The sequence below is a fragment of the Fukomys damarensis genome, unplaced genomic scaffold (genome assembly GCF_012274545.1).
Source record: "Fukomys damarensis isolate Sample0158 unplaced genomic scaffold, DMR_v1.0_HiC HiC_scaffold_12, whole genome shotgun sequence".
In the NCBI taxonomy this organism is placed as follows: Eukaryota; Metazoa; Chordata; class Mammalia; order Rodentia; family Bathyergidae; genus Fukomys; species Fukomys damarensis.
The window spans coordinates 34,087,062-34,114,336 of record NW_022900924.1 but is presented as its reverse complement, the minus strand read 5'-3'; the positions used below and the strand labels follow the sequence as shown (position 1 = coordinate 34,114,336).

At 34.8% G+C, this 27,275-nt stretch overlaps 1 protein-coding gene across 4 annotated transcripts in view; it reads left to right on the top strand.

Annotated features, from left to right (window-relative positions):
- The window catches only part of Spata16 (spermatogenesis associated 16), a 233,323-nt gene that overhangs the window by 7,414 nt on the left and 198,634 nt on the right, over window positions 1-27,275 (top strand). Inside the window, exons 2-4 of one of the 4 annotated variants that reach the window (XM_010632416.1) lie at window positions 12,825-12,939; window positions 14,298-14,523; window positions 20,561-21,190. In XM_010632416.1, coding sequence (XP_010630718.1) covers window positions 20,579-21,190 — 612 coding nt within the window. In that variant the 5' untranslated portion in view covers window positions 12,825-12,939; window positions 14,298-14,523; window positions 20,561-20,578. The remainder of the gene's footprint in view (window positions 1-12,824; window positions 12,940-14,297; window positions 14,524-20,560; window positions 21,191-27,275) is intronic. The other 3 variants (XM_010632415.1, XM_010632413.1, XM_010632414.1) reach the window with 3 other exon arrangements.

The window sequence follows — 27,275 nt, the reverse complement described above, 5'->3', positions numbered from 1 at the left end:
ACGAAGCTTCTGTGATCTTAAAGTTTGAAATTTTTATTCATTTGTTTGTTTGGTTGTTTAGTTGGTTGGTCATTTGGTCAGAAATTCTGCCAACTTTTGACTAAGATATATTAAAATTTCCTGGGCCTGGGATTTAGCTCAGTGGTTCTACTGCCTGCCTTGCAAACACAGGGTCCAGAGCTCAATCCCCTGTACCAGAAAAAACAAAAAGAATAAAATTTCCTACTGTGATCAGAAACTCGACAGTTTCTTTTACTTTTCAGTTCTTCTTTATGTATTCTAAAGCCATGTATATTGAAAATTGTGCTATTGTTTCTTTGTATTGTCTTTTTTACATTATAAAATATATTTCTTTAGTCTTTAGGGTACAGTCAGAAAACAGAAACTGGATTAAACAGATTTACAACAAAGAATTAACAAAAAATTAATTGGATAAAAAGTGCTTACATACTAAAGGGGTAGAAAGAATTAGAAAAATTTCAGCATACTTGAGAACAAGGGAACATGAACCCAAAGTACAAATGATAAGCAAAATAAAAGACAGATAATAGGAAGTGTGGAGATGATCTTTCTCAAAGGGGAGGAGGATTAAAAGATGGAGGGAGAGGGGACAGGTAATGAAAAAGGAATTAAGATGTGTCCAGTGTATGTACCAGCACCTCACAAGGAATGTAAACATCATGTACTGCAGGGCTGGGGATTTAGCTCAGTGTTTCAACCTCCTGCCTTACAAGCTCAAGATCCTAAGTTCGATCCCTGGTACAAAGAAAAAAAAATCACGTACTGGAAATATGTACCCCAAGGAGGACTTCCTGCAAAGCTAAGATTCAGTTTTCTGAGGAGAGGGTGTGGCCATTGTGGGAACTCACTAAGAGATGGGGCTCATTTGCCTTGAAACCAGGAAAGCCACGGGACATCAGAAAGAAAAGCCCTTTCTCCCTCTTCCAGCCTTGCAGTTTTTCTCTTCTACTAACAGAGCCTGACTTCCAGGCCAGACGGAAGGACGAAAATGTACATTAGTCTTCAGAGTCCAGTTCCAGAATTACAATATGGAGAGAAGTATAGGTTTGGAACAGACAGACAATAAATTAGTAACTGGAATTCCTTCTTCATTTCCTGAAATGCTTCTTGCCACATTGCCTGCTTTGTCTACGATCAGTAGGGTCATATCATTGCTTTGATTGATGGTTGCATGCTAAACTTTTCTGCATGGTTTTATTTTCAACTTTTCCATATGCATTTAAAGTATTTAAATGGAGCTTGTGTTTTTTTCAGTGCAACAATCTTACACTTAATTGTAAAATTTAGTACTTTGAGGGTCTAAGGGCATTGCTGATATATTTTGGTTATATCGATATGTTTCTATCTGCTTGCTGTTGGGTCCTTTCTCTCATCTTTTTTAGGCTAATACTATATTTTAATTTTTCCTACATTTTATATTTTTTTTTATTCTTAGTTTTACTCTGCAAATTACAAGATAAATCCTTGTTCTGCTTTTATCCCACCTTACGCACAATTAGAAACTTAACATGAAACATGAATAGGCTGAATGATGTAGTTTGTCAGGTTCAGATTGCTGTCAAAATAGTAATTGTAAAAGTATGGGCTTGTTTTTAAGTTTGGCACACATCAAAAGTTAGTTTCTCAAGGAGTTGTTTGAGTTTATGGCTTTCTTACTGAAATCAGTTGGGAAAATATTGGTGGATGATTAATATACAAACAGTTTTCAAATATTCCTCACATTCATAAGTCTGTAAATCTTCATTAGATGTAATTGAAACATGATTGAAAAAATTTAAAATATTACATTTCTAAATTATTTTGAGATCACTTCTGTCTTAATTCCAAAGTTTATTTCTTCCACAGAAAGATGAATTTCTTCAAAATAAAATCATAACTATATCAGACAAAAATACATAAGAAATAGTATTTTAAAACAATACAAATATCCAGGCATGGTGGTCCTCAGGAGGCTGAGGCAGGGGTATTGCTGCAAGTTCAAGGCCAGCGTGGGCTGCCTAGTGAGTTTAACGTCCTCCTCCTGAACCGTATAGTGAGACCCTGTTTCAAAAAATATATATACAAATAGGAGACCAAATTATTTCTCTTTATATAGGACAAATATATACAAGTTCCAAATAGCTCTGTTTGAAAGCGCTTATAGTTTGTAAAATGTCAAAACAAAAATCTTGTAAAGAATCAGGTGATTCCTAGTTTTGTTTCAGCTTTTTATGACGTGAAATAACTTGGTCTGCACAGATAATACGTGTCTTAATTACTTTTCTCATGATTGTACAAAGCACCAGACACTCAGAAATTAAAAAAGAATAATTTATTTTGGCTCGTAATTTGTAGAGGTTTCAGTCCCTGGTTAGTTTGCCCCATGGCTGGGAAGAAGCAGATCAGGGCATAAGAGAAGGAAGCATAAAGAGAAATCCAGGAGAAGGGGAGCAGACCCTGCTAGGTGGAATTTCCAGTGACTCACTTCCTCTGACCAGGCTTCACTATCACATTTAGCTATAAACACATCCATAGATTAATCTACCAGTGTGGATCACACCTCATGATCAATCACATTCCCAAAGCCCAACCTGTGAGCACATCAGGCTTCAGGGGGACATCAAGATATAAACCATAACAATAGCTGTGCATGTTTTTTAATATCCTCCCCCATTCTATAAGTTCAGTGCAACACTAGGTCACTAATTCTCAAGTGAATCATATAAAATGAGCAGCACTGTGTTAAAAATGAACTTTTATTTTTCAACTTGTAAGGAGAAGGCCAGTTTTAGGATTAAGATGCATTATAAATAAATAATATATTGCAATGACAGCATTTAAAGTTTTACTATACATGTTTGGAGATTGGGAGATTTCTGCGTTCACTCTCTCACTCACTCCATAGATAGTTTATAGAGATTTCCAATGATCCTAGGTGAAAATAAATATCTAGTTTAGTCTTAGAGGAAAATAATTTAGGAGCAGTCTCATCTTAGTGCCTCAGGTATTAGCTGTAAGAATAGTAAATATTTATTATTCATTATTATTCAAGATGTACATCAAAACACTATTTGATTACGTATATGATAACACTAAAGAGCAGATCAGTTAGGGCTGGGAATTTAGCTCAGCAGTTTGGTGGCCTGCCTTGCTAAGTGCAAGGACCCGAGTTCAATCCCTGGTACCAAAAAAAAAAGAAAAGAGCAGATTAGTTATTTTTGCTTGTGACAGATGTTCCTTCATTTTGCACACATGTATTTAACACCATAATAGCTGCCTTATAGATATAGAACTTTTTTTCCAGGTGATGCATTATTTCTTAATACATGTTATTTTGTTAATCTCTTAATCATCTTAATCATGATACATGAGTTAAGAGTCACTTGTTTTAGGATCAGGAAAATATGTTCCATCCAAGTTATCTAACTTGTCAAAAATTTCTTTGGCAGACAGAGTTCGGATTTGAACTTATCTTTTTCCAAGTCTCCATGTCCTATTTTCTCTCCAACTTCAGTTATAGAGCTTGGAACACAATTCCAAGAAAAACAGATCGCATATCTGATCTCTTCTTTCCAACATCCAATGAAGTACAATTTATTTTATTCATCTTTGTAATCCCTAGTAATTAGCCCTGTATAGAGGAGGTGCTGAGGATTGAAACTAGCTACACAGTCCCATTACCTGATAGAAACTCAATAAGCGTTTATTGACTAAGTAGTTGGAAGAAAGTCTACCAACAATTTGTCCTTATGGGCTTATTTTTTGATTATTTAATTATGGTTCATAAACTATAAAGTATTTCTAGCATTGACAGCTACTGTAGTCTCTCTTTTCCTGGCAGATTGCTTCATCAGTGCCAGCACAGGTACCAGTTTTACTCCAGCAAAATAAGGCATATGTATGCATTAACCTGGGCCAGCATGATCACAAGACCACTTACAGCATAATCTCCTAGAGCAGACAGCAAGCAAACTTAGGTTCCCAATGTAGCACTAGTAAAGCAAAATAATATTCTGGGAAATTTACCTAGCATTTAATATTTTAACAGAAGCATAAAAGTAATTATCATGAGACTATCTGAACATTGTGGAACATATTTCATGTTTATTTTCAATTTTTTTCTAATACCTTCAACAATAAGTGGTAAGTAATTGGAGCAGTACACCCCAGAGGTAGAACATGTTTTGTAAATATTTGGGTGCTTCAGACTGTGGGTAATTCTCACACAGCCTTTTCATTGACTTACTAAACATAAAGATTCCTGCATATCACCCTGGATCTACTAAATCAGAATCTGTGAGGCCTGGTGCATAACATACCTCAAGAGATTTTGATGCATTTGGAAATAGGACCTTTTACTCTCATGAGTTCCTTGAGGGCAGAGGCATTTCAGTGATGACTTAGGTAACTGCGTAGTATAACATGAATTATAAGTTAATTAATTATTTAAAAAGGAATTTTGTCATCACTGTATAATTCACCTTTATCCCAATGAATTTAGCCACAAGTTTTTACTGATAACTATTGAAAACTGTATACCTTTAACAAATTTAATAATCAAGTTATTTCAATAAACCAAAATAATGTGAGTATATTAGAAGACTGGAAGTATAACCTGTAGAGCAACTTCCTCCATGGTCAGTGAATAAGAACCTGGCTTCTCTGTCCCTCATCTTGGAGCAGCAGTTATACCCATGATTACTTTCCGTTGCTAAAATTTTATTTTAAACATTTAAAAATACTTGTTTCAAAACAATTCTGAGAAAATTATTTAAATCTCTTAGTCTACTGTTATTTATTTTGGTTGTCTTGAAATCACAAAATTTACTTCTTTTCATTTTATACTAACCTTTTCATTCGTTAAATTTATTGCTACATTTTAGGTGTGCCTTATGATCACACTCACTACTGGGAATTTGTACTTGTGCATGACATGTCTTGGTTCCCTTTTTCCCATTCCACTTCCCATCCTTCAACCCCTCCACCCTTCCCTATTTACATAAGCTTTGTTTCTATTTTCTTCTTCTTTTTAAATTTTCTTTCTTTCCCCTCTTTCCTTTCCGCTCCCCTACCATCCCTAGTTCTCCTTCCCCTTTGAATATTGTCTTCCTATTTCACAATATCCATTATACATTACTGTTCTCATTTATACTTTCAGCTTCTCACAACACAAACAATTTGTTATTTGCACGTGCATATCCTATTTATTTCACTTAAGAGTACAGCCTAAAGGTCCATCCATTTAGCTATAAATTTCTCTAGGGCATCTTTTTCATGGCTGAATAGTACACCATTTTATATTTAAAAACACAAACAACAATAAAAACACATATTTATACAAATCCCAGTTGATGGACTGTTTCCAGGATTTAGCTATTACAAATTGTGCCCCTATAAGCATGGATATGCATGTATCACTGTGGTATTATGTTTTTAATTCCTTCAGGAACACCCACAAGTGAAATAGCTGTGTCAAATGGGTCCTCTAATCCTAGTTATTTGAGGAATATTCACACTGATTTCCACAGAGGCTGCACTGGTCGACACTCCCACCAACAGTGGAGAAGGGTGACTTTTCCCCCACAGCCCTGCCAGCTTTTTTTCTCAGTTGATTTCTTCATAGCAGCCATTCTTTCTGGAGACAGAATCTCAGCATTGTTTTAATGTGCATCTCTAAATGACCAGTGATGTTGAACATTTTTTCATACGTTTATTTGCTGCTTCTACTTTTTTGTCTGAAAAGGTTATTCATTTCAGTTGCCCATTTTTTGATTGGGTCTTTAAATTTGAGGGGGGGTAGATTTTTTTAAAATTCTTTATATTTTCTGGATAGTAGTCCTTTCTCTGAGGAATGACTAATAAAAACTTTTCCCCACATTATTGTTTATCCCTTCACACTGTTGGTGGTTTTTCTGGCTGTGCAAAATCTTTTTAATAAGATGAGATCACAGTTGTTGATTCTTTGTGATAATTCCCATGTAACCATGGTTTTGTTTGTAAAGTCTTTTCCTACACCATTATCTTCAAGATCTCTAACTAATCTCTCTTCCAGCAGGTTTAGTGGTTCTGTCTTAATATTTAAATCTTTGATCCATTTCAATTTTAGTTTAGTGCATAGTGAAAGATCTGGGTCTAATTTTAATCTTTGGCAAGTAGAAACCCAGTTTATCCAGCACCATTTATTAAAGAGGCTATCTTTCATCCAGTGAAGGTGTTTGGCTTCTTTATCAAAGAAGTGGTGGTTGAGTATGTCTGGAGTTGTTTCTGCATCTTCTAATCTCCTTCACTGATCTCAGGTCTGTTTCTTTGCTGCTACCATGCTGTTTTTATCACAGTAGCTTTGTAGTATTGTTTCAAGGTGAGGATTATGGTACCCACTGCCTTGTCTTTGTTGACTAGAATTGCTTTTGCAATTTTAAGTCTCTTCTAGTTTCAGATGATTTTTTGGATTGTTTTCTCTAGTTCTGTGAAATATGCTATTGGAATTTCTATCAAGATTGCATTGGATATATATATAGAGAGAGAAGTTTGGGGGTATGGCCATTTTCACTATATTTATTCTTCCTAACCAAGGACAAGGTGTTTCTTTCCATTTATGATATCTTCTTGTATCTCTTTTATCAGAGTGCTGTAGATTTCAGAGTAGAGGTCTTTTACTTCCTTCATTATATTGAATCCTAGGTATTTCATTACTTAGGATGCTATTGTGAAAGGAGTTGTTTCCCCAATTTCTTTTTGATCATTTAGCATGATGCTTGCTGTTGGTTTTTCATAGATGGCTCTTAAAAAGACCACCTATTCCAATTTTCTGTAGGTTTTTGTTGTTGGATTTTGTCAAATGCTTTTTCTTTATCTATTGAAATGATCACATGGTTTTTGTCTTTGACTCTGTTAATATAGTGTATTACCTTTATTGATTTGCACATGTTGAGCCATCCCTGGGTCCCACTTTGTCTGGGTGTATGATCTTCTCGCTAATCTTTTGCATTCTGTTTGCCAGTATCTTATTGCAGATTTTTGCCTCTATGTTTATTAAGGAAATTGTACTGTAGTTCTCTTTTTCAGTTAGATCATTCTCTGCTTTTGTCATTCAACATAATGCTTGCTTTCACTAATGAATTTAGGAGTATTGCTTCCCTTTCAATTTCATTAGAGCTTAAGAAGTAGAGGCATTAGCTCTTCTCTAAATTTCTTATAGCATTCAGCAGTGAAGCTCTGAGGACCTGGGCTTTTCTTTGTTGGTAAGTTTTTAATAACATTTTCACTTTCACTAATTGATATTCATTTGTTCTTGAATTTTTATATCTTCTTGGTTCAGCTTTGGTAATTCATATGTATCCAAGAATCTGTCCATTTTTTCTGCATTTTCCATCTTGTTGGAGTATAGGTTCTCAAAGTAGGTATTGATGCTCCTCTGGATTTCTGCTGTATGTTTTAATTTCACCCTTATTATTCCTAATTGCATCATTTGAGCCTTTTCTTTCCTTTTTTGATAAGGTTTACTGAGGGTTTGTCAATTTTATTTAATCTGTCAAAGAACTAACTCTAATTCATTGACTTTTTGTATCATTCTCTCAGTCTCCATTGCATTGATTTCTGCTCTGATCTTTATAATTTATTCCCTTGTACAAGCTTTGTATTGGCCTTCCTTTTCTTTTTTTTAGAAGCTTGAGGTTCAGAATTAGGTTGTTTATTTTATATCACTGTGTTTCTTAATATAAATATTCACTGCTATGAATTTTCTTCATAGGACTGCTTTCATTGTGCCCCATAAATTTTGATATGTTGCACTGGCATTATTATTTAATTGTAGAAACTGTCTACTTTCTTCTTTAATTTCCTCTGTGATCCATTGGTTGTTCAGGAGGGTATTATTCATTTTCCATGTGTTTATGAAGGTCATGTGGTTTCTTTAGCTATTGATCTTCAATTTCATGGAGCTATTGTCTGACAATATATGAGTAACTTCAGTTCCTTTGCATTTACTTAAGCATATTCTATGAGCTAGCATGTGGTCTATTTTGGAGAACAACTCTTGTGCAGCTCAGAAGAGTGTGTATTCTGGCTTTGGGGAGTGCAACATCCTGTAGACATCTATTAAGTCCATTTGTTCGAATATTTGGTTCAAGTTTATTAATTTGTTGATATTCTGGTCTATTTGTGACAGTAGTGTATTAAGGTCCCCTACTACTATTGTACTAGTGCTTATTTGATTTTTCATGTCCATTAATATTTGTTTTATATACTTGGGTGCTTTACTATTTGGTGCATATATATTTATAATTGTCATTTCTTCCTTTTGGACTGTTCCCTTTATAAGGCTGTAGTTACCTTCTTTGTCTCTCTTAATTAATTTTGCTTTGAAATCTACTTTGTCTGCAAGTAGAATAGCTACCCCTGCATTTTTCCAGGTTCCTGTCTCATGGAATATTGTTTTCCATCCTTTTACTCTAGGTCTATGAATTTCTTTGTGGATTAAATCTGTTTCTTGTATGCAGCATATTGTTGGATCTTGCTTCTTGACCCATCCTGCCAGTCAATTTCTTTTGATTGGTGAATTGAGATCACTAATATTGATGTTTATAAGTGATATGTATTGACTTATCATTTAATATCTTTCTGTTGTTGACACTTTTATTTTTGATATTTTCCCCCATTCTATTTAATTTCTTGTCTTGCCTGATAGACTCATTCTGCTGGGCTTTGTGGGGTGGTGATCCTCATTGTCTTTTCCTAGAATATTGTTTAGAATTTTCTGGAGTGCTGGTTTGGTATTCAGAAGTTACTCAGGTTATCTTTGTCATGAAAGTATCTCACTTCTCCATTCATTTTGAAAGATAATTTTGCAGGATACATCAATCTGGGTTAGAGGTTGTTTTCTTTTAGGGGTTGAAATACTTCGCTCCAGGCTCTTCTAAACTTGAGGGATTGTGTTGAGACATCTGCTGTGATTCTGATAGGTTTTCCTTTATATGAGATTTGTTTCTTTTTTCTAATTGCTTTTAATATTTTGTTCTTCCATTGGATTTCTGGAATCTTGACTATTATATGTATAGGTTTCGATTTTTTTTTTTTTTTTTTTTTGTCATGGCTGGTTGGAGTCCTGTATGCTTCACTTATCTGTATGTCAAATTCTTTTCCTTTGTTTGTGAAGTTTTCTGCCATTACTTCTATGGACATGTTTTTTATGTCATTTGTGCTGTCTTCTACTTTTTCATTGACTCTAATCAATCTTATGTTTTTCCTTACACCATCTAACATCTGCTGGATTGATTTCTCATGCTTCCTTGCTATTTTTAAGAAATGTCTCTTTTTTATTAATTTTATTGGAACATTTAATGTGTACAATATGATGACACTCTTTGGAAATTTGTACCTTTATATAATTAACCTTGGAAAAACTCTTTTCATGATCAGTAACCACAGTTCTGTCTTCTATGTCTGATATGCTGTCCTCACATTGGATCATTCTGCTATGTATACTTTCAATGAAGTTTTTCAGTCTCCTGGATATCTGCTGGAAACTGTTTTATGGATTCTATTTATTTCCAATGCTGGGATTGCATAGTTTACATTTTTTTCCTATGCTGGGTGTTCATCATTTCCATTTCTCTCCTATGCTGGAAATTCATGATTTCCATCATGTTCCTGAGCTCCTCTATATATCTAATCTGCATCTGTTTTAGAGTCACTAAACTTTGTCACCATGTCTGTGCTTATCTGGGAAATTATTTCTGTTATTATTTCTTTTAGAACTTCTTTCATCTGTTTTGTTACCCCCCTTGCTACCAGTTCAGTGAGTCCATATGATTGGCTTTTGGATTGTTCCACCTCTTTGCCACCTGAATTTGCCTTTGGTCATCTGGAAGTGTGGGTTTACATCTTGTTTAGGTGTCTTCTCATTTTTATTTTTTGTTGATGTTTTTGGTTTGTTTCCTGGGTAAATACTTGTATAGTGCTTATTGCAAGTATCTTTATTTCTAATATTTAGACCCCTCAGGGAATAACTACTCCTCAGTGATGTCTTCTAGATATAGCTGGTTTTGGGGTTTTGAGTCTATAATGACCCTTAGGCAATCTTGGTTTTGGAATACCAGGAAGAACAACTGACTAAAAGAATCACATCACCTTGGCCAAAGTAAAACAGTCAATATCAACAATAGCATCAAACACAGCTTAGAAAATGACAAATTGTAGTAACTATTAATCTGTCACTTTTAATCACATGAACTAAATTTGTGGTTAAAATCAAGGACAAACCAGAAATATGTTTGCAGTAAGCAAGCCCTTCAGCATAGCTAATTTACCTTCTGGGAAGAAGACCTAGAGGGAGTTGGGAGGAAGATAGAGAAATAGGAGACGTAAGGTTAAAAATAGGACTAGAGAACACAGGAAGATTATGTAAACTTTGGGAAACTGGTGATGGCAGGTGGAAAAGAGAAAGAAGAAACTAAAGCAAGAATGGAACAAACTAATGGCAACAAGAAAATTAGAGACTAATTCATGTTATTATAGAAACAAGAATAATCAAGAAGAAACAAAATAATAGAAAATCAGGAGCAAGAAAGGAGAGAAATGAAGGAGGTAGAGGAGGAGAAGAAGGAAAAAGGAGAAGAAAAGTAAGAAGAAGAAAACAGAAAATGTCCCCTCCAAGGTGTGTCTATGATGTCACTGGTAGACAATGTGGGCAGCAGCATGTAGATGCAAGTCAATTAATCTCAGTGAGCCAGCCATAGTCTACTGAGATTCAGACTAGTTTCTGGCTATGAGGCCAGAGTTGAGCTCCCTGACCTCCTGCGGGTTTGAACTCTGTGTGGTTCTGCTGCAGGTTCAAACTGCCCCTCCCCCACAGCAAATTTGGGATCTGGCAGGAGATTCTGATCCTAACCACTCACTAACCACAGTAGTCCACTGCTCCTTGATAACAGTGATTCTCTTTGCTTTCCTTGTGGGCTTCAGTTCTCAACAACAATCTAGAGAGGCCCTCTCTCTGCTGCTCACCACCATGCTATCTTCTGGAGTTCAGAATGATGGTCTTTCTGCTCTCCATCATTATCTGTATCTGGCCATCACTGTCACAGGTGGTCTGCTGCTGTTGGCCCAAGGGGGTGGTCCTGCTGGTGATAGTGCATATGGACAGACCACAAGTTTTATGTCTTAAAAAATAAGAATACATAAAATCAAGACCCAACAAAGTGTAACAGAAAAATCATTTAAGAATGTTTTTAATAGATACTTTCATGCTGGCCAGATGTCCACCTGAGTGTTCAATTGATAATATGAGTTGGTAAAGAAAATCCCTATTTTGTAATCATCACAGTTTAGATTTGTTCAGGCAAGAATCAACAATGGATGGTTAAATGGAGGGAGGAAAGTTTGATGAGGAAATGAGTAATTGCTTGGTCTCAAAGGATGTTCCCATAGATTATGTATAAGTTTTAAGAGAAAAACCTATAACTATGCTCTAGAAAAGTTAGTTAACATCTTGACTAAGCCATCAGAATGAGCATCACCAAAGAAATTCAAGTTAACACTGCATGTCTCCAAATGTGAAGTTCCAAGAACAACATGTCATACTGACAGTGGATGTTTAACCTAAATGTAATGAAGACAAAGCATTCAAGTGAATTAGATTCTGTAGAACAGCTGACTTGTGTTCTTCAAAAATGGAAAAGCCATGAAGACAAAGAAATGCTGAAGAGCTGTTCTAGAGTAGAAGAGAGAAAAGACAAGTATATTCAGTGTAGTATCCCTGACTAGATCTTATCATAAAGGGAAAAAATACTGAAAGTACATTATTGAGATAACTGGCAAAATGGGACTAGTGACTGTAGATTAGACAATAAAACTGAATCAGAGTTAACATTCTTGAATCTGATAGGTGCATTTTGTTACAATAGTAAAATAACCCTGATCTTAAGAAATATGCACTAAGCACTAAATAGCAATGAGGCAAGATGCATACAGCCTAACTTCAAGTGGGTTGGATAAATTATTATAAATGTGTGCATGTATTCATCCACATATGTTCACACACACACACACACACCCAAACACAAACCTATTAGGGAGAGAACTACAACTGTAATCAAAATGTTTAAAATCAGTAAATAGAGATAATGAACAATTTTGAATTCTTGATATTATTCCTACAGCTTTTCTGTAAATTTAAAATTATTTCAGAAAAAATGCTGTGTCTTTTAAAAAAAATGCATTTCCCACTTCTGGATAGATTAAACTTTAAACTGGATTTGAGAAAAATTAATTAAATATCTCAAAAGACAATTTAAAATGAAAGAAATCTTTATTTCATGGTTATTTCTCATTAATTTTTTTGATCTCGGCATCCAAAGCACCAAACTGTCCAGTACATGTTTTTTTATTTGGAAATGGAAATTGTGATAACAGTTTACCTTGTGTATGGTAATGGAAGGTAGTGAAATAAGGCAGAAAAATTTCTAAGTGCTGTGAGATGAGGTTATAAAGTCTGATGTACTATGTAACTATGAACAAATCATTTTACCTGCTTGAGACTTCATTACTTTACCTTCAATATAAGGGGATTAGAATATGTTGGAAATTATCTACTCTCTACTCTTTCCCAATTCCTGGCTAAGTTTGAGAAATAAAATGTGAAAGTCTAAGAATCATGAACTTTATCAGCAGAATTAAAGAGTTGACCAAGGTTAAAGGAATATTTTTTTCTTTACACATCTCCAAGGTCTCAGTGTCTTAAGTAAATAAAAACTTTGACCATATTTATGGAAGGACAGAACAATGTTTACAAAGAAACATTTGAAACAAGATTTGAACTTTGTCCCCAGCTACTCATGAATTTGACAGGATGATTACATTTATGTTTCAAGAAGAAATGTTGCCAAAGGTCTCTCCAGTATGCTGAAGCATTACTTATGCCACCCTCATGTTCCTGCCACAGATGTAAGTTATTGCTCTTATATCAAATTAGATTAAGAACTGGAGAAAAGTACAGTTATATCCTCAAGTTGTGTCATTATCTTTTCTCCAAAAAGGCACAGATTTTCCTGAAGGCTTTAGTGCTGAATAAGCCACATTTTATGTTAACAAAAAAAATCACAGAAATTATTTATTCCCTAACAAATATTAAAATAAAAGAGACTAAGATAGATGCATTGTAAATATTTTTAACTTGGACTAGCAAACAAAAAATATGGGGAAATGAAAACTAAGGAGAGAAAGAGGAGGAAGGAAAGGAAATAAAAAAGAGGGAAAAAAGAAAGAGGAAAAAGAAAAGACATCACAATATCTGAAGAAAGATTTTATGGCAAAACTAATTTGTAAAAAGTAACATATTTAGGTGACTTCAGGTAAGCCAAAAGTGTATAAGGTAAAGTGATACAGCAACAATAAATTTTGAACTCTTTATTAATTATACAATAAGATGTAAATATCTAGTTGTCCAGTCAAGAAATATTTATTGTATACCTAATCTGTCTTGAGCACATTCTGAATATGCAGCAGTAAAGTAGACATCAAGGTATTTGCTCACTGAGTTTATATTCTGGTGGATAAAATATAAATAAGTAAATACCACTGTGATAAGTAGTACGTAGAGATTAAAACAGATGTCTTACTAGGGGCTAGTGACTTAAGTTCCTCAGAAAAGGCTTTTTGGGGTGAACAGATATTTAAACTATGACTTGAATAACACAGCACACATACACAGTGGAGAGAAACATTCCAGCCTGAGAAGTAGAGTGGTTCTGTGGTAGAAATGAATGTGCTTATTGAACAGAATGAAAGCTAAGTGGCCAGAACACAGTGGACAAGGAGGTAAGTGAAGAATTCTCAGAGGAGGCAGAGGCATAAGGAGTTGAATTCTGTTCTGTGTGTTGGGGTAGCTGCTGAGAGGTTTTAAGCAAGAATTAGATGGAGTCTGATTTTCATTTTTAAGGATGATTGTGGATGCTATGTGAGGAATCAATTGCAATAATTTAGGTGTGAAATCGTGGGATCTGGAAGACAGCATCAGTCATTGGTATTGATAGAACAGATATTTGAAAGAAAAGGTCTAAATTATGGATTATAAGATAGTTTCTGAGTGAAAAATAGGAATCAAGGGTAACTTGGAATGTCCTTTCCTGAATTACTGGGCATATGTGGGTGGACACACTGGGATGGAGAAGACCTGGAGAGGAAAAACTGGAGTGGATGGAAACTAAGAACTATGTTTTGGAATTGTTAATTTTAAGATGCATAGTAAACATTCAAAGTAAAGATGTCATATAGACAGTTGATGATGCACTTTTGAATTTTAGGGGGCTACAGGTTCTAGAGTTGTAGCAGTAGAAGTTAGTACCTATGAAGATATTTGAAGCCATAGAACTGGTCACGATTCCCTAAGGAAAAGATATAATTGGAGAAAAGAAGATACTCCCAGGCTGAACTCACAGGTGGAACAGAAGACAAAGATCCAAACTTTTAGACATATAATGAGTAGTGAGTATTGTAATAGGAAGATGGGAGAGCATGACATCCTAGAAGGTGAGAAGAATGTGTTCCACTAATGAGTGCCCACTGCCAGGGCTGTTGTCAAGACTTCTAGCAAATGATAACCTAAGGGTACATTAGGTTTAGAAATATAAAAGTCACTGGTGAGCTGTAAAAGGGTGACCAGAATAAAGTGGGTGGGCCTCAAGAGAAGTGAATATTCAAAAGAGTATGAGAAGGATAAGTACAGACAGAATGTGAAAACTACTTTTAAGTTTTTGCAGTGGAGAGGACTCATGACATAGGAAAGGTGACAATTACAAGAGCAAAGTCATTGAGAGGGGAAAAGAATTGAATAGATAAGGGTTTAGCTTTGAGAAGCAGGGCGCCTTCAAGGAGCTGTTCACAGAATTACCAAACTCTTCTCCTACAAAATGGCAGTATGTAAATCATCTGATTTGATTCTTTCATGAATTACATATCCAATCATTCCCAATTTCTAGAGCAGGAAAATAATATTTGGTAAAGCTGAATAATTGCTCCTAAAATGTACAGGTGATAAATAATAAACCTGAAACTCAAACCTTTCTTGCAACTTCAAAATGAATGCTCTTTCCATTACATAATACTATGATAAAGTAGCCCTTATAATGTTCTCTCTGACATAATGTAAGAAATGTTCGCAGCGTAGTGGGTACAAAGAAGTACAGTTGCTTTAATGTCATTACTCCCATTTGGTGATTTAGTGATCAGCAAATGGTTTGACAAGTTTAAGTTAGAAGTCCTTGGAACCCATTCATGTGGAAGCTTTATGCCCATATCATTTTTTTCTGAATTTAATGACTAGTAGAATATAACAGTAGCATAACTATACTTGCAACTAAAGATCTTTAAAAACAGTTAAAAGGTACTAGGGCTTTCTCAACAAATTTGGTTCATATGTTCAATTTAGTAATCTCACCTGGTATAATAGCAGTTAAGATAAATACTTGATTATAAAATGTGTAAAGAACAATTTTTACATTAAGGAGAGTACAAATTGCAATCAACTTGAGGTGCAGTGAAGAAGAATGTATTTAAAAGTCAAAATAATTTATTAAAAAGACAAAATTTAAAAGAATTTTTCAAAAGTCATGAAATTTGACTCAAATGTTGCATATTCAAGTCTCAGGTCTGATAAGTTCTCTTGGTGATCTCTTTCAAGCCCTCAAAGTCTTGCTTTATTCATTATAAAATAAGCCTAATAATAGTTATGTAAAAGTTGTAAGAAACAAATATGTTAATCTAGTGAGGCAACTTTCTAAACTGGCAGTATTTATTATTATATTTTGTATATAATACTCTATGGTATTTTTAAAAGCTTCTTAACATGCACTGTAAGTCAAATTTACCTTTCCCTTCTTGTAATGGTGTACCATTTCTTATGGGTACTTGGATAAAAGAAAAAAAGAAATTGCTCACATAAAAACCATTATTCTACCTTTTTTAAGTGTCCATCCTAAGTATCTGAAACTGCATCAATCCCATGTTTCTACAGAAACCTGTCCATTACTGCTACTACAGTGCTACAAGTAGTACACAGCACCTTAGCTACACATTCATTCTAGTAGCAAATGTGCATCGAGGGCCGGCTCTGAAGACACTATCCATCAGTACAGAACCGGAAACTGAATACCTTCCACCTCTCCACCGGTTCAGCCTAGTGAAACAGCATCTGCCCTGTGTAAAGTTATTTATCTGTGCATCACCCTCGCCCCCCTCCACCCTCAACCCCAGCAGGGAGCACTGCACTGCCCAGACCCTGTCTTGCTTATCTTTAATTCCTCTCACATTACTTAGTGCAGCACCTCGCTCTCACTTTAGGTGCACAATGAGTGTTTATTACATAGAAGAAAGATTTTTCAATGTGTTTTTAAAAGGTGTACTGGTAGACTAACAAGGAAAGTATTTTTCCCCATAATGTGTCTCTGGTTACATTTAACAGCAAGTTAAAATTAGATTTTTTTTTTTTTAAGAAAGAAAACCATAGCAACTGTGATGTTGAATGTTTCAGAGAGCACATTTTTAAGAATTTCCTTTTCCTGAATTGCCCATGTTTGAACTGCCTGTTTCAAGTGAAAATCTAAAAAATAATTTGTGTCACTAACAGCCATGTAAACTACCAATTGAGTTGCAGAAGCAACAGAAGCTCCCACAGAATAGGAAGCTTGATGAGATGCTGGAAGAAAAATGTATATATTTGTATTTAAAATCCACTGAATTAAGTTTAAAATGGTTACTTGCTGGAAACAATTGAACATTAACCTCTCTTTGTTTCTTGTTTCTGTATTTATTACAAAGCCTTGGAGATTGTTCTGTTTCATATCAATATTTGCTGGAGATTTTTTAAAGGCCTGAGAGGTCTCTGAGAGGAAATCAATTCTACAGTGCTCTCCTCTAAATTAAAGAATGGGCATTTTTACAGAACATCATCAGCAAATACCTCTTTGACATACATAATGACTGTCCAATAGTTTTCTCCAGAAGTATTTTTATTGAAGTAATGATTAGTCTAGCTCAGTGCCTTAGGAATACTGCGTGACAACAGGTTAATCAACAGGACTACTACAAAGAGTGAAGATGCTGATAGTTTAAATGTAGTTAACATGTGATTCAACTGAACTAACAAAAACAATGTACTTTACCTAGAATCAAATTTAAAACAAAACAAAAATCCAGCAAAACCTCTCAGAAACAACTTTTTCAACACTTTGGCCACAGAGGTAGAAAAAAAAAAATCCAACTTTGTTTCTCTTAAAATGTGGAAATTAGTCTTTGACGAACAGCATTCATATAGATCAATGTCTATTGAGTGCTTGTTCTACACAAAACGCTGAGCTAATATTTGGTAAAGTAAAGCACATTTCTGATGTTAGAGAGATTATTGGAAAAAAACTCATCTGGACATAACTGTGAAATGAAAAATAAATGCTCTCAGTATTCTGAGGTGGTGAGATGGAAAACTTCTCTTTAGATTTGAACAAGTAGAATGAGATGAGAATGGAATGATGGGAAATCCTTAATAGATACGGTAAAAATGAGGATGTCTGGGAATTGACAAGGAGTGCAATTTAACTCGGAGTTACTTTACAGGAGTGCTAAGGAAGGGAGACATACACTGATGAAAGGACTTAAATTTCAGATTATTTAAGTGAAGTTTTAAAATGTTTGAAAAAGCCATAAGTGAGCGATTCCCCAACACTTCCGATGTACGATATTTTTTATAGAGAACATACATGAAATCTGAAATTAAAGTCATCCAATTGGCAACTAACTCAGAAATATTCGTGGTTTTTGGCCATGCTTTTTCAAGCTGTCCATTTAGGACACTTGCAGACTTTCTGACAGGTATACTTGACTGGGGAAGGGAGGAATTAAATGATTATTTTTGGATTAATTTTGGATAATTGAACTTTAAGTATTTGAAAGCTAAGCATTTACTTACATATTTAGTCCCTCCAAATGCTCTATTTGTATTGTTTACTTTTTCCCCTTCTGTTGTTGTTTCTTGTATGAATTTGCACTGAAGATCAAAATGAGGACTTCTACAGAAAGGTTTTAGGACTAATGCAGAAATACTGTACTTAGAAGCCTGCTCCTTAAAACAAGAAAATCTTCGTTCTTGCATGGAGAGGAAGCCGAAGGGAGCGGGACAACTGGGAGGAGATTTGGGGTGGACAGAGAGCTTGCAGACAAAATGGACAGAGGAAGGAAGAGAGAGTGGGAAAGAGAGAAAAATCAACCTCTTGAAGAAACAGCTACAAAAATAAGTATACATTCGAGCATTAAAGGCATGGAATAAATGCAGCACAGATGAGTAATCCTGCTACAGATGCTAAAAGCTACTAACCACAGCAGATTAAGGATATTCTGATACTTTGTAACCTCTAGTGTTTGAAATAGAGTTGAGATAAGATAACAGAGATACCATGAAATTTTTAGAACCATCCACCCACCAGCATTTACTGTTCATATTTTCTTAATCTGTTGTGAGAATGACCCTAAACCAGAAATCCTGAAAACCAGATAAGTTTTGAGCTTTAAACAAATTTCAAAAACTGCCTTTCTGGTCCTGAAGGAAACTTACAGGAATAGGTGAATATTCAGATCTGAAATGAAGAACTGGAGCTCATATTTATTAAATCCAAATCGTACAGGTAAAGAACATACACAAGAGAAGAGTGATGGTCAAGTCAGTTGCCCATCGCATCCCTAGGTGGCCATATTAGTGGTCCAAAATATATATTGGATGCCAGCAATGATTCCAAGAGGGGAAAAGGAGACAGATCCTTGCTCAAAGTAAAATTGTATTGTTGGAGCCTATGATTCACAGCTATATGGATGAGCACCATATAGACTGAAAAATTTCATGTTTTGGTGTTATTACCCCATAGAAATACAATTCTATTATTTCTATATCAATCATTGCAGAAATAATTATTCTAGTATATAACTTTGGCAAATTAATATCTAGATAGCTGTTGTTGGAATTATTAGAATCTGATGTTTCTATGAACTCTTACAGTGGTTTCTTTGATATATACATTCAACCTCTTTCTAGGATATAACCTCTTTCTAGGATGCATACGGACAATGGTTGGGAGGGAGAAAGTGCTTCAAAGATTAGACCCATTGGTAAAGTCTTTTCTTTCCTTAAAGATCTACTGGGTTACAGCTTAATGCATTTTAACTATTTTCCATGGGCACACTTCTATATTTCAAGCAAACAAATGAAAATAATCAGCAATAATAACAAAAGAATAAAGTATAAGAATCAACTCTAAGGTTATCTTTGTAAATAAAACAAAACACAACTGTTAGCTCTTACCTCATTGTTCTTTTATAGTTATACTTTGCTTTTTCTTAATATTTTCTGTTTCTTTGTGGTCTGATATAAAGCTACGCTTATCCATCCTGAAAAACAAGATGCTATAAAGGCACTACCTCTGACTAGGGTCTGAGGAGTAGTACTAGTGACAAAACAGCAATCTGAATGGGTCACGTTTGCCATTCACCAATAATGTGACTGTGATTAACCAGTTCTACTTCTCTATCCCTTAGTTTCTGTGCAAAATATTGAGTTTATTTATTCTATTCAAAATTGTTTCCCAGGCAGAATATGAAAGGTATGAGACTTTCTTTTTTAAAAAAGAAAACTACTATCCTAAATAATTATTAGATTTCAGCATATTTTGTATTTTGAAACAAATCTACAGAGTAAGGATGTAGAACCCTTTGAATCAAAAGGTGTATATACATGGAGCATTAATACTTTAGGGAAATGCCTCATCTTCATATAATACATGGTATTATTGTTCCAATACCTGGTATTATTTGTAACAATTGCTACAAAAATATCAACACAAAAACTCAAGGTGACCATGTATCACCATCTCGCAGAGAGGGATGAGGGTCGTGTTCTTCTGCTTTAAAGTCTGTTCTGAAAAACAGTTATCTTTAACGCTATTTAAACTTGAGGTTTTCATTATTAACAGAAGAAACAAATCAAGGAAACATGTGTTCACTTTTCTGGAAGCTTTTGCGGGAAGCATCAGTGGTTACTTTAGGCTTCCAAGTCTATTATGCAGGTTAGCAGTGTAGTTTATAATGAGTTCTAGACCACCTGCCTTTCTAAGGAAATTATTATAGAGATGGATTTTGGAGCGTAGCGCTCCCTCTCTCTCTCTCTCTCTCTCTCTCTCTCTCTCTCTCTCTCTCTCACATCCTCCATGGCTATGTATAAGATTTTCCTGTTCAGTGACTTTGGACATCACATAAAAATATTCATTCAATGTTGTGCAGCTGTAGATTATTTTTTAAAACAGTGTCTAGACATGTTTTGAACATGTTTTTATCTTGGTGAGTTTTGAGGTTAAAGCATATATTGTCCCAATAAAACAGTCAGCAGTTCATATAAATACAGTTTTATTTCAAGGTGATAAATACCTATTATGAAAAAAAAAACAGCATTTCAAGTGAAATTGACTTTAGAATAAACCGTTAGAATTTCAAAGTATTGCTTTAATCACTTTCCCTCTTCTCATCACTGCAGGAGCTTTGGGTGAGGTCAATGGAGTCTGGAAGCAATAAAAATGTGGAGAATACAGTGAAGAGAGTCTGTCATGATCAGCTTGTTCCAAAGGTAAAAACAAGCAAGAAAATGTCCACCTTAACAAACTCACCTACCAGCCTGAACGTGCCACCAGAGATTAAGAAAAACTGTGGAGATAAACAAGTAGAAATCACAATTGAAAGGATAAAAATGGCAAAGAACACTAAAGAAAAACAAAACAGTGATTTAGAGAAAGTGGCCTTTAAACGGAAGGCAGAAGGTGAAGAGAAGCCAGCTGCAAAGAAGGAGGCAAAGACAATAGAACTTGACAATCAGCTAGTCTCCATGCCTCTGCCTCAGATTCCTCTAAAGAATGTAATGGATGTGGAAATGAAATTGGTCTACATTGATGAAGAGGACGTAAGGTATGAGTTTGTAGAGCCCTTCATGGCCACTGGGATTCAGCCAACCTGCCCAGCCGCTGAAATAGTGGACCCTTTGAGCGGACCCAATTTCAGCTCTCTGCCTCAGATTGACAAATGGCTTCAGGTAGCCTTAAAGGATGCCAGCACTTGTTATAGACAAAAGAAATATACCGTGGCAGCCGGACAGTTCAGAACAGCACTTGAGGTATGGGATTAAAGAAAATATAGATTGGTGACAAGTAGCTATGAAATGGAAAGTTTCAATGTTGTTGAGCAGTACTGATTGTACTGTAATGAACAGTGATCATGGGGTGAAAATATTTAATATCAAAATTATACAGTACCCAATGTCCATAAAGCAAATAAGATATATCTGCAAATTAATACCTTTGTGTGCACTTGACATCTAGAAAGAACCCTAAAAGTATACCTCTTGCTTTTTCTTTGTTAATAAACCCAGTAGAGAATGGAAACATATATAAAAATACAGTTGGGTTTGTAATTTGGTGGTACACTTGTATATAAAGCCATAAAGTTTTAGTACTAAGTTGTTAAGTATACTATAGGTGCTCTAGAAATAAGTACTGAATGAGTATATGAATTGTTCCCTTTTCATATGTCATCTTCTTGAGTGAACATCCTTCCTCACATTTTTAGTGTGGGCTGATCCTTTATACATGATAGTTATTAAAATAAAATGACATCACTTTACTTTATTGAAAAACTTCACTTTCCATTCTAGTGAGCCTTATGAACAATTATTTTTCTATCTACAGTTTGTCAACAGTATCTATGAGAATAGCCTGTGGAGTAAAATCATCTTAGAATCACCACTTACACACAAAATAAGTCATGACAAAAAAAAATATATTCCATTTCCTCACTTACTGAACTTACATAAAGACCTAAGATGTGTAATTCCAAGTCCCAGTGCCTGGAAATATTGGTAACTGTGTATTTTATTAGTTTAAAAAATGCAATTCGCCTACTAGGCATTGGAGATATTAAAAAAAAGAAAGAAAGAAAACAAGTTGAGGCCTGGCTCCTTTCCTTTAACAGTGTGGTGAAGGCCTCAAGCCAGCAAACATTTAAATAAAGATGCTATAAAGAAGGGATAGATTCACCATGGGGGTCTGAGGGAGGGCAGGAGTCAGTGTGAGATGCTTAGTGGATGTTTACAAAGTATTTTTTCCATTGTAATTTGCAGGTTAAAATGACTAAATCTATGATGAATTGTTAATGAAAAATACCAGATAATGCCACCCCTAAATATTTAAATAGAAACCAAGCACAGAAAAGGATGCCTGAATACATACGAAGTGAAGAAATGGCACACAAATATATACATCTATAAATATTTCTATTCTCCTAAAATGTCATATGCACACATAAGAGAAATGTAAGTCATTAGGTAAACTTCTGAATGTTCGAATAAGTGCTGAGAAATCACCAGCCTCTGAAAAATCTCTCTACCCTCCTGTGAGTTAGAGTCCAGCAGCCTCTGGCTGAAGAAATGATGCTAAGGAGAGAGAGCATGGTGAAGCCCACACATTCATAAATTTCTGCCAGAGCCATTTTTGGCTGATTCTTTTGGTCAATAAAAGAAAGTTAAAAGTATGATTTGAGAAAAATCATCATTTTGGCATTGAGAAAAGAAAAAACAAATAAATAAGAAATGATGTTATAAAATCTCCAAATTCAGGTTTGGTAGAAGCAAAAGATATTTGCATTAACTGAAAAAGAAAATTCAGTTTTCCACAAAACCTAGTGCATCCCCTCTCTCCTCTTTCCTCTCTTCTCTTTTCTCTTCGCTTTTCTTTTCTCTTTCCCTCCTTCATCTCTCTCCCTGGGTTTTTAGGAAAGTTTTGGTTGCTGACAGTAATTACTGGTAATTAACAAAGGTAATTATTTTGAGACCAAAACTTAGCTTAGACATCTGGCCTAGCTTTTGTCTAATTATCTTGGGAGTTAACTTTGAAATCTTACCTAGAATGTTTCTTAATGAACCAAAGCTACTGGGAATAGAAAAGAATTGTAGCTTCTTAACTCTTCTTGTCCTGAATTTATACTTTTTCGTTGTTCTTGGGTATTATTTAATGTGGCTGCCTCTTTTCCTCATGGTCTAGCATAGCTTTGAGTAAAGAAGGATGAGAGAGAGCAAGGCATAATGATAACGAGCTCCTCTAAAAGATAGATGCACCATCAAATATTTAAGTGCATATAAATTAGTATTAGATTTATCTGCAAACGACAGACATAAAATCCAAAATGTAATTCTAAAAGAATCTAGAAATTTATGTCTCTTTCTCATAAGTGTAGGTAGTCAAAGGTTGGTACAGTATTCTTATCAGGGTAGCAGATTAACAAAACATACTTCATAGAAGTAGTATCCACCATTTCCATGTTTTCCAATTGCCAAGAATTAGACATGTGGCCACATATACCTGTGAGGGACGTTAAGAAACATGGTCTTCCAGACAGCCCTAACATTCAGAGGTTCTACATCTGAGGAGGAAGGGGAGAATGTGCATTGAAGAATAACTAACATCTCTCCCATGGAGCACTTGTTATTTGGGAGGAACTGGGCAGTATATAAAATACTTGCTAAATGGGTGAGACACAGTCAGCTTTAGGAATACAAACAAGACTAGATGGAGTTAAGGTAAGCCTAGAAAATTTAAATAGAAAAATAGGAACCAGGAAAAATCTCTGGAGATATGTAAATATTTATTAATTGACATGGTAATTTCTAATGCATGTAATAAACCCTTTAGGAATATTTTGTTTATGTATTAGTTTCTTTCTGCTCTTGACAAAATGTTCAAGAGCCTCTTGTTTTCAAGAGTCACTAGATAGGCAAATTTATAATAACATTTTGTAATGATTAAAATAAAATGGCATGCAATTATTTAGAAGACAGCTAACTTTCAAAAATCAGTCAACGTTCATCTTTCAAGATTTCAGGAAATAGCTAGCATTCATTTAAATGTGCTACATGAGATAACTTACTTTTACCATATAAAGCTGAGCCAGTTATTCATAGCCCTCAGCTCTATAACCAACAGATCAATTGTCCTCAGACTTTATTCTAATCAGTCATTATTTGCTCTGTGTTTGTATTCATACTAGAAGTCAAATCATTAAGAAAAAAAGGTATAAGCTGAAGATAAAAACACAAACCCACATAATTTTATGCCTAGCTGCTATTTCCTTTTAAATTTTTAAAGATGACCACACAAAGTCACTCGCTACAAAAATAATAGGAGTTCTATAAGGAAAAATATAAGATTTGGCTTATATTTGAATATTAGGCAGTATACACTACTATTCATTACACTGTTGCTCCATAAAAAGCAAGTAGAGATTAATTAATAAATATTCTAGCTACACTTTCACCGATAGAAAAATAATAATTGTAAAGACTTCTAAGAAAATTTAAAGTGCCAGCAATGTAGTAATCAGACATTTCTTGTTACTTTAGGAAAATAAATTATCAAATGTTCTTAGTTTGTGCCCTACAACCTAAACCAATACCAATATTTCAACTTTAGGCATGGGAGTTTAGTAATTAAAATCTTCTACTTTTTGAATTAGAACAGGTCTATGAGCGCCCTTCAAGAATCACAGCTTCAAACAATTCTATTCAAGCAGTCAAAACAGAACATGGCTTAGCCCTTACCAACTGGAACTTTCAAATCTTATTTCATTACACCTGAATGAATTCCTTGAGGTGCTAATCTTTTTTAATATCTTGGTGCTGTAGTCACTGATCTGTAAAGTTAAAGTAATAATTCATACTATAAAGCCCTTTCTATGTGTCAGGTATTACGTTTTGCATTCTGAGAATATTTATATTCATTATTTGCTTTTATTGTCACAACCAGCCTACTATTATTATTTTGTTACTAATGAGAAAGCTAAAGGATAGACAAGTAATATAACTTACTCATGGGCCCACTGCTAGAAATATTAGAGCCTGGATCTGAATGCAGGTGATCTAGTGTCAGAACTACCAGCTTAACCATTACAACTTGGTTGAAAATACAGCAATTCAGACCATTCCTGCTCCTTAGAATTAGAATCTACATTTCAACAGATCCCAGATGGTGTATGTGTACATTGCAATTTGAAAATCTCTCTGCTCTGTGATACCCTATACTGAACGAATTTACAGCTGTGTTTTGGATCTTGAATATCTCCTAAAGGCCCTTGGTCCCTTGGTTGGTGCTTTTGGGAGATGCTAGAGAATTTGAGAGATGAAATCTAGTGGGAGGTGTTTAGGTCACTGGACCGTATCTTGAAGGGGATTGTGGGATTCCCCACCCATTTGTCCTCTTCTGTGCCGCGTTTCATGGTATAAAATAAGTCCCTACACCCTACACACCCATCATAATATGCTCTCCATCCATAGACCCATAACAATGGGGCCAGGCATCTTGGTTTAGAACCTCTAAAATTGCAAGCCAAAATGTTTTCTCTTCATAAACTCATTATCTCAAATACTGTGTAATAGTGACAATAAGCTGATTAACATACTTACCCTTCAGTAAACATTTTATAATTTGGCTTCCAAGACTTTTCTATGAGCCATGTCAATTCCATAGGAAAGAATTTCCTTTTCAGCAGTCATTTAAATAGCAGAATTTTTCAATTTCAGAATTTTTGGATTTCAAGAAACTAAAAATTTCTTCTTTAAAAATGTGAATTAAAGGAAGTGGGTTGACGCTGCATTTATTTTGTGCAAAAAGATTATAAAACTTACTATCTACCATCATTATTTCATAAGATAAATGGAGCAGTTTAACACCAAAAAGTAGGAGGGAAAAGAAAATAGGTTATACTTTCATAATAAAGGTTGTTTTTAAAATATGTTATATTTTAATTTTATAGAAAGCTGACTAAGCTGTCTTTAATGTTTATTTCCCCGTGAATCATTAAAATACATCTGAGAAACAGCTTTTCAGAATCATTGTTCTAGAACACATTCCCTTTATGGTAAACATTAGGTATCCAGGACTATTGAACCCGCGCTAGGGCCATCTTATAAGATTACTTCCAGTGTAATGGAATTTGGTATGAGGCAGGTCCATTTTGGAGCCAATTCAAGGGGGTTCATTTAATGAAGTAGAAAAGATATCTCATTACAGGGCAGCCTCACCTATAATTGCCCTGCTGAGAATAATTCTGTAGCGAATCTCTAGGGCCTAAAAATGTGGCTATCCCAGAAAGCTTAATTTAAATGGATTCTAGCACAGGTATTTCTTGTGCAACCTAATCAGCAAATTAAGAGTTCACCAAATTCTCTGAGTACCTGAGCTGTCATATTGGACATCTGTGGGTTTCAATATGAACTCAGTTTGTATTTTGTAGACTTCTGGGTTACAGATATTTTTATTCATATAAACATGGAAAAAACTCCAAGGTAAATATTATCATTATTATTTCCATTTTACAGATAAGGACACGAGTGGCCTAAAAAGTTAAATAATTTAGTCTGTGGAGGCACTGTGATGAAAATCTAGGTGTCCTAATTGCACATCTGGAATGCTTTACACTAGTGCTTTTCATACTTAAGGTACATAAAAATGGTATAGAAATCTTGTTAAAATACAAATTCTGGCATAATATGTCTATAGCCATATTTTAAATAAATTTCCAAAGAGAATTCCATGTTCCTGGTCAAGGGACTAGACTGGATGTATGACAACTATGACTAGTAAACTCTCAGATGCCTACCATCACCTCTAGCTAATCAGAACGAAGCAATTTCATAAGTCAAGCTCCAGATTTCTGGGTGGCCACAAGTGTCCAGAGCTGTGAGGAGCAGACTAGTGAATTTGTAGTCAAACAACCTGTGTTCCATGTTGTTTCTGATGCCTAACTGCTATGTGACTTTCAGAAACTTTCTCAACCTCTTAGAACGCAGTTAAATAGAAATGATGATGACTAGTGCCTAACTGTAAGATACTTTCACATAGGATATCAAGAACTGCTTTCTGAAAAACATGATGAGCTTTAAAGTCTTTAAATTATTACAGTAGAAATGCTTCATTTTTTCTTAGTTGCCGGGCATAAGCTGACTGTCCAAGACTGTGTGCTCAAGATTGGACATTGCAGTTATTTTGTTTTTTGTTTTTTTTAGACATTTCAGTTTTTAATTTGATTGTTGCCATCTTTGGTCCATCCAAGGACACCACAATGAATAAGTATTTGATGATAAAAGATATCTGAAAAATGTTTGCAAATTTTCATGGTAGGAAAATATAAAATTATTGACTTTTAACCTTAAA